Here is a 15,000-nt window from a genome sequence, read left to right as displayed (position 1 = left end):
CATCAAGAAATTTTGCTTTGTTCGGGGTATAATCATATGCCTGGCAAAACTATCATTATGGACAATTACTATTTTACTCAATTTCAGTTATAGTATTTGCTTCCTCCCTACTTAATCAGTTAATAATCACATCTCTCGTACATATAATGATTACTCTAACAGAGGTATGTAGTAGATTGGAGAGAATATTGTTGGATTTTTTATTTATATTGAAATATAGGGTATTGGAGTAACTGGCACAGTTGTCTGATGCATGATAATTAATGAGTTGGCTGGATTTACTTTTCTAAATTTAATATCTTCTTTCTTGCATTTTTTATTCTAAGGTATATGCGATAATATTAATAGAATTCACAACTATTTTCCGTGTGTAGATACTACGACTTTTTCTGGGATGAGGTTTCTCCTTGGAGGAACACTGTACATAGTGTGACCAGTCCCACTCTGTATCTACAGACATTCGGCATATCTGTCTAGGGATTCCAGGACAGAGAAGACAAGTGTGACCATTGCTTAAAACAGTTTACTTTAAACCCCAAGGCAATTACTATTGGTCTTTATCATATGTATATAATGTAGGATAATACTAAATTATGTACAAACATTTATATATTCCTAACATTCAAGCAGGGTTTATGGAACATAGTGAATATTAAGGGTCAACTGTAGGCATATTTCTTAAAATAAACACTATGTACACTGCACTTCCTTCAATTCAATAAGTTTGCTCACTGAGTAAATTAATTTTCATAGCCCAACATTATGGTAAAATGGTAAACTATCCCTCATGAGAGCCAACTACATAAAGCTTTACCTCTCTTGAAGGTAAAAGACGAAAATCATAGGAGTAGAGTCTTCCATCAGGATCCATAGCTGTCATCACTGCTCCAAAAAGCTCTTCAATAGCATTTTCTATTGTCATAGGCTCACCATCCTCTTCTAATATCATTGGGGCAGACAATGCAATTGCAGACTTTGGTGGTCTTCCCCTCTGTAGAATGTATTTCTAAAAATAGTTGCAAATAACAACCAATCAAATAACTTTGACAAAAATACCGATTAAATCTACTAAGAAATACAAATTAGAAATAATTCATTTATTACTAACAAGTCAGGTAATTTCCATAAACATACCCTTTTGCCTTGTCGTTCGTCTTCTTCTTGGGACTGCTGACGTAATTTTTCCTTATTGATCTCTTCAGGTGCACGATCTTTGGCCTCCTCGAATATTGTCCATAGCTCACAAGCATCTTTGTACTCATCAGTAGACTATTAAAAAAAGAGCAAATAAATTATATCAATACAATGTTACTAGTAAATTGAAGTGTTCCTTGTAGTAACGTTCCGTGAAATGTCTCAACACATAGATGGCTCCACAAGTGCTTAGCCACATCACCATCTGGTGCTAAATGGTCAATCAAGTGCTAGCTTGTGCTGAATTGTGAGGTTTTTATAAACAATGTGGGATCGCATAAATTAACCCAATGCCTACGGTCATGACGTGTATGTACGTGCTATACTAACTGTGAATACTTGTTTGATTGTTTTTACACACAGATGGCTACACTTGTACTAAGTCACCAATGAGCCAGTTACGTGTACTGAGTGCCTCGCCCGTTTACCCTTTTCTTTGATTTACGAAAATATTTTATGTTAAATTATTTTGCTGTTACTAAATTTTATAACATTATAGTAATTATAATATTTATAATATAAATAACACCATCGATATTCATAGTACTAGTAAAAAATATGTTTTTCCCGCCAATTCAAATCAGGTAAGGTCACAAGTTCTACTAATTGACTCCTTTGTGGCTAAGCACTAGCAGAGCCATCTATGTGCAGAGACATTTCATGAAAATATAGAAAACAAGCACAGCATTTTCCCCATTTTTTATTCATTTTCCCCAATGGCATTGGGATAAAGAAAAATAACATTTATAGAAACTATTATAATACCACTTGAAATCACATGCAGACCTTGAAATCACAGCATATTTAATGAAGCATTGCAGTTGTAGTATACAAACATACATACATACATACATACATACATACATACATACATACATACATACATACATACATACACACACACACAAACACACACAAACACACACCCACACATATATATATATATATATGTATATATATATTTATGTGAGTATGTATGTATATATGTGTGTGTGTGTGTGTGTGTGTGTGTGTGTGTGTGTGTGTGTGTGTGTGTGTGTGTGTGTGTGTGTGTGTGTGTGTGTGTGTGTGTGTGTATTTATTATATATTATATCATTATCATATATTATATTATTATATATTATATTATTATTATTAAATTATATATATATATATATATTATATATATAAATACATTATATATCATATATATTATATATATATCATATATAATATATTATATATTATATATATATTATATATTAAATATATATTATATATTAAATATATTACATATTATATATATTATATATTATATATATATATCATATTATATATACATTATATTATATATATCATATATATATATAATATCTATATCATATATATATATATATATAATATATATTTATGATATATATTATATATATTATATTATATTATATTATATTATTTTATATTATATATATATTATATATATAATAGCTATATCATATATTTATAATATATATTTATGATTTATATCATATTATATTATAATATATATATATATATATATATATATATATATACATATATATATAATAAATATTTATGATTTATATTATATATATTGTATTATGTTATATATATATATATATATATATATATATATATACATATATACACATATATATATACATCTATATATACATCTATATATATATATATAATATATTATATATATAATATATTATATATATAATATATTATATATATAACATATTATATATATATAACATTATAAATCATAGATAGATATTATATATATATATGATATAGATATAGATATTATATAATATATATATAATATATTATATATAATACATTATATATATAATACATTATATATATATAATACATTGTATATGTAATACATTGTATTTGTAGTAAATTGTATTTGTAATACATGGTATATATAACATATTGAATATATAATAAATTATACATATAATATATTGTACATATAATATATTGTACATATAATATATTGTATATATAATATACTGTATATATAATATACTGTATATATAATATACTGTGTATATATAATATACTGTATATATAATATACTGTATATATAATATACTGTATATATAATATATTGTATATATAATATATTGTAAATATAATATATTGTATATATAATATATTGTATATATAATATATTGTATATATAATATATTGTATATATAATATATTGTATATATAATATATTGTATATATAATATATTATATATATAATATATTATATATAATATATATTATATATATAATATATTATATATATATACTGTATTATATATATAACATATTATAAATATAATATATTTTACATATATATTATATATATAATATATTATATATATTTATATACCTATATCTATATCTATCTATCTCTATATATATATATTCAGTTTCATCAATATATATACACCCATAACTATATCTAGAAGTATGTATAAAATCAACTAACCTTGGCATAATATAGTTTGGCATTATCCACCAGTAGTTGGACATCTTTACAAAATTCCTCAAGTTCATTGTACACATCCGTCTTTATCTTTTGCTGGATCTTCAGCATGTCTATTGGAGACCTAATCATCTCATAATACTGTGGTTCTGTTTTCTTCCTAGGCACTCGAAGAAATGCTTCGCATAGGTATACATCGTCGTCTTTCTTTTTGTTACGTAATGCATCAAAAATGTACTGTATTGTATCAACCTGAAAATGAAATTATTGTTAAAATGCCTAAATATTACTGCATATATGATCATTTTTTTCTTACTTGGATGAAATATACAAGCCTTTAAAAATGAATATTGAGCTGATATCCAAAAAGAAATACATAAAAAACAATTAACCCACCAGTGTTGTATCATTTCGACGTCTCTTGGGTCTCCCTTCTACAACTGGAGTAGCAACAGTAGACTCCCCTTCCTCCCCATCAGACAGTCGCTTGCGTTTTGGCATGTCACACCTAAAATATCAATCTTAGTAGTAAATCATCGTTATAGAGGATATAGGGATGAATTTACTGAAGTCTTAACCCAATGGCGTTGGGTATAGAAAATTAAAAAAAACTCTACGCTCTGGCGAACGGCGGCAGCGCGCCGACTCTGAGCGCGTGTATTCGGTACATCAAGCCGAATCATTGCCTTGGGGCGTTTTGGCGCGGCGCCGCTGCGGACAGCCGCACGCCTCAAATCGGGCGTATTGTTATGACAGCGATAGCCGTGACCCGTCGCCATTGGGTTAAAGCTATATTAGTGTACTAGGCAAGTTCACAATTACCTATCCTTAAAACAGCAAATAAGAATTGGATAAAAGCCTGGGAGAAAAAACAACTACAAGAAAAAATCTGAAAGTAGCTGAACTATAATACAGGAACAGGAAAAGTTTTCAAAATAGTGACAACAGAGTTTTTCCATGCATAGAAATAGTCAAAATGCTATTTCTAAAACCCTACCAACAACATTTATCATATAATGGTGAGCTCATAGCCTATGCATCATCCGATACAGTCCCTGTACTCTTCCATTGCAAATGACTTTTTTGTGACCTGCACACAAGATACGCCTGTACAGTTATGTTAGATAAAGCAGTAAAGAACAAGTGTAAAACTTATTTCATATTTAAGACAACCAGCAAAATACAAAATATAGCACAGTAGCTCTCAACCAATTGGTCATGATCCTCAAGAAGGTCACCATGGGTTCACAAGGGGGATGCAAAATGTTTGGGAAATATATGTGTTCATATTCAAAATATACTATAAAGTCATTTCTTCAAGGAATATTGTATTGCAGTTTGGTAAAGATTGCCTACTATAAATACAACTACTGATTTCAATTAGTACCAAAGGTGTCAGTAAGTTTGAGAAAGGGGTTGCACATGTAAAAATGCTGGGAACCATTGACATGACCATGAAGAGAGTATAATCATTATAATCAACCAATGAATTACTAAATAGCTAAATTACACAAAAAAATCAAACTGCTAAAAAAGATCATTCAACATTTGATTTACTCTCTAAAACATGGTGTTCTTGTATTCTGTAGTTCTAATTCATGTCTTACAAGTTTGACCCAATCAGCATGTATGGCAAGAATATATGCCATGCCCATTGTAATACAAGTTTAATTATTGTATATACACACGGATGGCCTTACAAGTGCTTGTCACCAAGGAGTCAGTTATTTGTCCTACCCATCTCACCAATTTACCCTTTTCCTCAACTTTTGGAAAGGGTCTTTTGAATTATTTCATTGCCTTAAATGTTATCAAGATTTTAATAACAAATCAATAATCATAACATCAATAGCAACAATAACAGCATTGATATCAATTATATTAAAAAGAAAAAACATATTTTTCCGCCAATTCAAGAAATGAGGAAATCAGGATCAGTCCCTAGGACTTACTAACAGACTCCTTGCTGGTAAACCACATATGGAGCCATCTGTATGTAACAAAATTCACAAAAAACAACAGGGGACATAACATAAATCCGGGGCGGTTGGGTTAACCAAAAGAAGCGAAGGCATTTTGAACCTTCCTCAAAAATAAATAAAAATAATAAATAATAATAATAATAAAAAAAATAAAAATAAAAACAATAAAATAAAATAAAATAAAAATAATAATAATAATAAAAAAATAAAATGTGTGTATATATATGCATAAGCATTTATTAATATATACGTATATATGAATATACATATACATATACATATACATATATATAGGCATATACATATTCATAAGTATATACGTACATATGTACATATATTTAATATATATACAAATACATATGTATAAATATATTTATCTATACATATACATATATATATATATATATATACACACCTCTCTCTCTCTCTCTCTCTCTCTCTCTCTCTCTCTCTCTCTCTCTCTCTCTCTCTCTCTCTCTCTCTCTCTCTCTCTCTCTCCGTCTCCGTCTCCGTCTCCGTCTCCGTCTCCGTCTCCGTCTCCGTCTCCGTCTCCGTCTCCGTCTCCGTCTCCGTCTCCGTCCCCGTCCCCGTCCCCGTCCCCGTCCCCGTCCCCGTCCCCGTCCCCGTCCCCGTCCCCGTCCCCGTCCCCGTCCCCGTCCCCGTCCCCGTCCCCGTCCCGTCCCCGTCCCCGTCCCCGTCCCCGTCCCCGTCCCCGTCCCCGTCCCCGTCCCCGTCCCCTGTCCCTGTCCCCGTCCCTGTCCCTCTCTCTCTATTTATACATATATTTGTTTATATATACATATATATAAATATATTTGTTTATATATACATATATATACATATATTTGTTTATATATACATATATATACATTATATATACACTTATACATATATATAAACATACATATATATATACATATATAACCACCCATATATATACATATACATATACAAACGCATACACACACACACACACACATATAAATATATATATATATATATATATATATATATATATATATATATTTATATATATATATATTCATATATATTTATACCCACATATATAAATATATATAAACATACATACATACTTACATAGTATATATATATATATATATATATATATATATATACAATATATACATACACATATACATACAGATAGATATATACACATATATATACATATACATATATATTTATACACACACATACACACACACACACACACACACACACACACACACACACACACACACACACACACACACACACACACACACATATATATATAGCCTATCAGTGTTGGGATGTGCATGCATGTACAAAACCAGTGGAACTATTAACATATTACATTAAAACCTTAAAGTACTGTACAGTTCCATCTTTAATCCACTATTTAGAGGATTGTGAAGCAGTATTTCAGCAGGACAATGCTCCCAGCCACACTGCAAAGATTGTTAACCAAAAACCAATGTGCATGGCATGTACGTATATGCCATGCCAGCTGTGAGTTTATTTTATTAATTGTACTTACATAAAGATGGCCACTTGTACTAAGCCACCAATGAGCCAATTACGAGTGCTACCTGTCACACCTGTTAACCCTTTTCAATTATTTTTGAAAACATTTTATATTATCATATTGCCATTAGTAGTGTCAAAAACATTATTAGAATTATCATGACTATAATAAAAATACCACAATTGATATCCATGGCATTCATAAAAAAAAAAAAATCCTGAAAATTCAAAGAAAGGTGAAATCAGGTAAGGTCACAAGGTCTATTAATTGACACCTTTGTGTCTAAGCAATAACAGAGCCATCTGCATGCAGAGACACTTCACAAAAAGTTTTAAATTGAGCACAGCATTTTCCCAGTGACATTGAGTTAAGAACTGGATGACCAAAAAAATAAGCTTGACAAATTGAGCATGTATGGGACTATATTACAGAGAAAAGTGAGTCTGCAGTGTTAAAAAATACACACACACACACACACACACACACACACACACACACACACACACACACACACACACACACACACACACACACACACATATAAACACACACACACACACACACACATAAATATATATCATATATACATATGTGTGTGTTAAGATATACAGTATCAGCAAAAAGCCTAGAGACCTTATCCCAATTAACCCTCTTAAGTAATGTCTTCATATAATTTGCGATGGGTGTCTATGCAATGGCCACATGGTTGTATCATGTGCTCAGCAGGGCAGCAGTAGGTCTAACGCTGGGCAGTGACATCCAGATAGCACAGCACCATTCCCTCAATGATGCTCATTCAGACTGTCCATTATTTCTTGTAACCCCTTCTTTGAATCTGCTACCATGGCCTGGTCATCCGCAAATCTCACTGCTTTAACCAGTTGACCGTCAACCTTCGCAATTCTCGAGTGATGTTCTGACCATTACTTCAAGCAAATACATTGAAAAGAGAGGGTGACATCAAGCAACCCTGACGCACCCCTCTACCAATCACTGCTGGGTCCAACTCTCCATTTTTTGTCCTTACTGTTGCTGTTTGTTTCATGTATAATTCGTTGATCAATCTTCTGTCTCTCCAATCCATCCCCGATACTTTTGAGAATTTCCATTAGTTTCTCCCAATTGACCCTGTTGAATGCTTTCTCAAAGTCTATGAACAATACATATAACTCTTGATCATGTTCAATGCTTCGGTCTGCTAGAATTCTCATTACCGCTATCGCTTCTCTTGTTCCACGTCCTTTTAGGAAGCAAAATTGATCTTGTCCAATTGCGTATGTTTTTGGGTTATTTTATTAAGCTAATCATCCTGTGGTCCTCACATTTCTTAGCAGCTGCTTTTTCCTCTAACGGTACCATCACGCTTTTAACAAAGTCCTCCGGCCATTTACCTTCTAAATACATATGCTGACACAATATCGCTATCTCATTCAATGCAGTGCCCTTTAAGTTCTTTAACATTTCCGCCGGTATATTGTCTGTTCCTTCTGCCTTTCCTGTTTTTAGCTCTTCAATTGCTTTTAGTACTTCCGCTCTCATGATGTCTGGTCCGATTTCATACTTATAATATTCAATGTTTCGGTCTGCCAGAATTCTCATTACCGCTATCGCTTCTCTTGTTCCACGTCCTTTTAGGAAGCAAAATTGATCTTGTCCAATTGCGTATGTTTTTTTTTCTTTTTTCTCCGATCTTCTTGACAGAATCTTGAGCATAATCTATGATGCGTGAGATATTAAGCTAATCATCCTATGGTCCTCACATTTCTTAGCAGCTGCTTTTTCCTCTAATGGTACCATCACGCTTTTAACAAAGTCCTCCGGCCATTTACCTTCTAAATACATATGCTGACACAATATCGTTATCTCATTCAATGCAGTGCCCTTTAAGTTCTTTAACATTTCCGCCGGTATACTGTCTGTTCCTTCTGCCTTTCCTGTTTTTAGCTCTTCAATTGCTTTTAGTACTTCCGCTCTCATGATGTCTGGTCCAATTTCATACTTATCAACGTCTGATTCTTCTTCTACAAACAATTCTGTTGATCTTCCATCCTTATTGTACAGCATTTCTATATGTTCCTTCCACCTCTTCTTGATGTCGTTCGGGTCCATTAGTAATTCTCTATCTTTACTTTCTATTCCTCTTTGAGCATTGTTACTTCTCTTGTCAGATATACTTGATCGGATCTTCCCATGTCATCCAGTCTTTCTATTTCTCTACACTCTTCTTCCCACCACTGTTCTCTTGCCCTGTCCATTGTTCTTCTCAATTCGTTGTTCAGTTTCCGATATTTTCCCCTGCCCACTTCGGTGTTGACATTTTTCCACTTTCTCTGCTCATCAACCTTTACCAGCATTTCTTCAGTCACCCAAGGCTTCTTTATTTTCATCATTTTAACCTTACTAATGGTGTTTTCAGCTCCTTTCATCATTGCGTTCCACAATCTTCCCCATCTATTGTTTACTGTGATTGCATTTTCGGTGTTTTTCGCCAGTTCGTTCTTGGTTGCATTCACGTACTCCTCTGCTTTTTCCATCTTTAGTTGTTCTCTGTCCCATTTTAAGATTAATTTTGCTTTGGCTACCTTCTTCAGCTTGAGACCGACCTTCATAATCACCAGACTGGGATCTGAGTCAACATCTGCACCTGGGTAGGAACACGAGTTCTTTACACTTGTCTTATACCTTTGTCTAACGATGATGTAATCCAGCTGCAATCTCCTTATGTCTCCTGGAGCTTTCCAAGTGTATCTTCTTCTGTTTTTGTTCTTGAACAATGTGTTTGTTATGGACAGCTTGTTTCTCACACAAAAGTCTACGAGCATCTCACCCCTGATATTTGTTGTCCCCAGTCCCTAATTACCTCTACATGTTGATAATTTTTCTTCAATTTTGTCATACAATTCCTCCACCTCCACATCTGTATGATTGCTGGTTGGCATGTATACAACCATCGCCACTAGATCTACTAGTGTTCTACACAACCGCACCATCATCAACCTGTCACTGATGCAATCAACTTCCACTACAGCTTGGCTGGACTGCTTGTCAAGTAGCAACACTACACCACGTTGTGTCTCTTGTCCCCCTGAATATATCATCCGAAAATCACCACTCTTCATATCACCTTTCTCCTTCCATCTTACCTCTGTCATACCTAAGATGTTGACCTTATATCTCTCCATCTCCCTCTTTACATTTTCCATGTTTCCTGATTCTGCCAATGTTCTCACATTCCACGTACCAATTTTCAACATACCGTAAGGATTTCGTTTGATGACGACCTGAGAGGCCTTACTACCTCCCCTGCCGGACGCAACACCCTCATTTAGAGAAGTCACTTTCACGTCGTTGTCACAAATAACTTTATTCTGTATATTCATGACGAGTTGACGCATTGGTGAACACCTTGGAAGGAATAATGAAGATGGTTTTCCGTTGCCTTCCTCCATCGCAGTGTAGGAGCCAAAATCAGGGTCGCTGACCTGCCACCTGCTTTTCTACAGCCACCGTTGACCGTGGTTCGGCTCTTCCACCAACTGTAGATAGTAATACAGATGCTGCCCTGTACTAGGACTATGCTTATTTAAAGGCGGCCAAACTCGCCTTGTCATGTACCTTCAACGGGTTATGTGAGTTTTAAGTGTCCCAGAAGAGTCATCTACTGGCACCTCACCCCTCTAGTACACCGGTAACAGGCTGAGACCCCGCTGGATTCATGGCATGAAGGTCTCCTCACTAGATCCAAAGGGGTTCATTCAGATTATGAAGGAATGGAGGTCTGTGGATAATGCCCATTTCAATTTACTGTAATCATATAATCCCAGCAAGAATATGACAAATTTGTTCAATAATGAGAATTATAGAGCCACAGAAACAAATGGAATACTAGACTGACTGGAGCTACTAGATCTTTTCTATGCTCCAGACTAGGGGAAAGGGGCTTACAACAGGGGGGGGGGGGGGAGAGGGAGTAATCTCCAAGGAAGTATATTTATATAATATCATATACAAAAGATGAACTGTTAAAATAAATTCTTGGTCACCCCACAGAGGAAAATCGCTTTCTCTAATACATTCAAAGGATGGCCATGGAGACACCCTGTTGAGTTCTTTAAGACCATGTGCATACATTCTCTTTATTATAAATAAATAAATAAATATATATATATATATATATATATATATATATATACACATGTATATACATTTATATATATATATATATATATATATATATATATATATATATATATATATATATATATATATATATATATATATATATATATATATATATATATATATATATATATATATATATATATATATATATATATATATATATATATATATATATATATATATATATATATATATATATATATATATATATATATATATATATATATATATATATATATATATATATATATATATATATATATATATATATATATATATATATATATATATATATATATATATATATATATATATATATATATATATATATATATATATATATATATATATATATATATATATATATATATATATATATATATATATATATATATATATATATATATATATATATATATATATATATATATATATATATATATATATATATATATATATATATATATATATATATATATATATATATATATATATATATATATATATATATATATATATATATATATATATATATATATATATATATATATATATATATATATATATATATATATATATATATATATATATATATATATATATATATATATATATATATATATATATATATATATATATATATATATATATATATATATATATATATATATATATATATATATATATATATATATATATATATATATATATATATATATATATATATATATATATATATATATATATATATATATATATATATATATATATATATATATATATATATATATATATATATATATATATATATATATATATATATATATATATATATATATATATATATATATATATATATATATATATATATATATATATATATATATATATATATATATATATATATATATATATATATATATATATATATATATATATATATATATATATATATATATATATATATATATATATATATATATATATATATATATATATATATATATATATATATATATATATATATATATATATATATATATATATATATATATATATATATATATATATATATATATATATATATATATATATATATATATATATATATATATATATATATATATATATATATATATATATATATATATATATATATATATATATATATATATATATATATATATATATATATATATATATATATATATATATATATATATATATATATATATATATATATATATATATATATATATATATATATATATATATATATATATATATATATATATATATATATATATATATATATATATATATATATATATATATATATATATATATATATATATATATATATATATATATATATATATATATATATATATATATATATATATATATATATATATATATATATATATATATATATATATATATATATATATATATATATATATATATATATATATATATATATATATATATATATATATATATATATATATATATATATATATATATATATATATATATATATATATATATATATATATATATATATATATATATATATATATATATATATATATATATATATATATATATATATATATATATATATATATATATATATATATATATATATATATATATATATATATATATATATATATATATATATATATATATATATATATATATATATATATATATATATATATATATATATATATATATATATATATATATATATATATATATATATATATATATATATATATATATATATATATATATATATATATATATATATATATATATATATATATATATATATATATATATATATATATATATATATATATATATATATATATATATATATATATATATATATATATATATATATATATATATATATATATATATATATATATATATATATATATATATATATATTTCCCTCATGCCAATGTTTATTCTCCTTGCCCAGCCCTTTACAATGTTATCCCACTTTTATGCATAACTTGTCATTTGATAAGCTGAATCAAGAGGGTAATAGACTTTTCCTTGCAAAGACTCCATATCATCTCTTTAGGTCAGTGTTTCAAATCTTTTTTTGATAGTGATATTAAATACAATCTTAACTTGCACTAGCAACCCTAAATGTGTGAGCATGTAGTAATAAATCCAACTATTTTCATGTACATATATATGCACACATATATATACATATAAGTAGGTGCCTCAATAAAAAAATCTGAAGATTATCCAGACAAACATTCATTTGATCACACATCTACTCTAACATGCTGAAAACTCGAAGCTCTCTTCAGACATTGTTTACATCCTGGTGGACAAAGTGAGAGAATACCATCCACAAATATAATAACAGAAAGTTAAAAATAACAATAATGGATGAAAACAACACAAAAATTCACTATACATGTGGTATAATCACACAGATGGCAAGAATGGGTCAGAATCAACAATTAATAATATTTCACTCAATTACAGTTTTATTATTACATCACTCATACATTAGAGTTTATAGTAATGCAGTATATGCTATTGGGGTATTGGGGTAGCTGGCTCAGTTGTATGAAGTATGACAATTAATGAAATGGGTGGATGGGTTTTTAATGTCTTCTTTCTTGAAATTTTTCAACTGATGTGCAATGATATTCACAGAATCCTCGACTATTTTTGGTGTGTAGTTCATCCAGGTTACTGTAGACACTGGTCTTTTCTGGGACGATGTTTCTCTACAGGACACTGTGCACAGTGTGACCAATCCAACACTGTACCAGACAGACACTTTGGTTTGAGGGGCAGGTGACATGAAAATGCCATCATGTGAAAATCTGGCTTAAGACCAGGGTGACAGGAGCTTGCCATCGTGAGACTTTCAGGTGAAGGCCGGGATGACAGAAATGACTGGCCACAAGTGCACAAAGCTCTTGGAGGGTGATTAGACACAGTAGCCATTTAGGAAGGGGCTTTTGCTTTATTTTCATTGTCAGAAAGTACTTAAGTCTAAGCCCTTCTCACAGACGAATGAAGTCCCCTCAGTGGATGGATTGATCATCTCAGATCATGTTGGGCCAGACCTACTGAGGGGCAAAGGGGATCAATGGGACTGCAGCAACTATCATTGCATCACACTCAGCATACCAGGTAAGTTTTTTGCTCATATTCTTCTGACCACCTACTAAGGCTCTAGAAACTAGAGCAATATGAATTTACTCCTGGTAAGTATACAATACACTGTATCCAAGACTTTGAGTAATTGTGGAAAGCTATCACGAGTTTGGTCATGGGCTGCTTGCAACCTACATAGGTGGCATTTGACTCAATGCATCGGGAATTGTTATGGAAGATTCTCAGACTAGGGAATTCCAGCAAGGATTATTAGACTAATAGAAAGCCTATATACTGGTACTATAAGTACTGTAAAATGTGGTGGGGGCCTGTCAAGCTTATTCCTTCTTAATTAAGGAATAAATAAAGCTGTGTTCTTTTCAACAATTTCATGGACTGGATAATGGATAGAGCTACTATCCAAAGTCATTGTGGAGCAACACTAGGCAATATCAAGGTCACTAACCTTGAATTT

The 15,000-nt window shown here is 29.5% G+C and overlaps 1 protein-coding gene across 5 annotated transcripts in view; it reads right to left on the bottom strand.

Annotated features, from left to right (window-relative positions):
* Positions 1–15,000, bottom strand: part of LOC125037624 (protein polybromo-1-like) — a 29,016-nt gene that overhangs the window by 970 nt on the left and 13,046 nt on the right. For 3 of the 5 annotated variants that reach the window (XR_007115986.1, XM_047630826.1, XM_047630825.1), the window contains exons 2-6: positions 14,992–15,000; positions 4,083–4,194; positions 3,690–3,938; positions 1,135–1,269; positions 815–1,006 (exon numbers count right to left, since the gene is read on the bottom strand). The exon at positions 14,992–15,000 is cut by the window's right edge. Coding sequence is in view for 4 of the 5 variants with exons in the window: in XM_047630826.1 (XP_047486782.1) it covers positions 815–1,006; positions 1,135–1,269; positions 3,690–3,938; positions 4,083–4,194; positions 14,992–15,000 (697 nt within the window). In the remaining variant the exon portion in view is untranslated. The remainder of the gene's footprint in view (positions 1–814; positions 1,007–1,134; positions 1,270–3,689; positions 3,939–4,082; positions 4,195–14,991) is intronic. The other 2 variants (XM_047630827.1, XM_047630828.1) reach the window with 2 other exon arrangements.

This window comes from Penaeus chinensis, chromosome 23, assembly GCF_019202785.1.
Source record: "Penaeus chinensis breed Huanghai No. 1 chromosome 23, ASM1920278v2, whole genome shotgun sequence".
NCBI lineage: Eukaryota > Metazoa > Arthropoda > Malacostraca > Decapoda > Penaeidae > Penaeus > Penaeus chinensis.
Note: the sequence above shows the minus strand (reverse complement) of the source record. Positions and strands in the feature narration are given on the sequence as shown.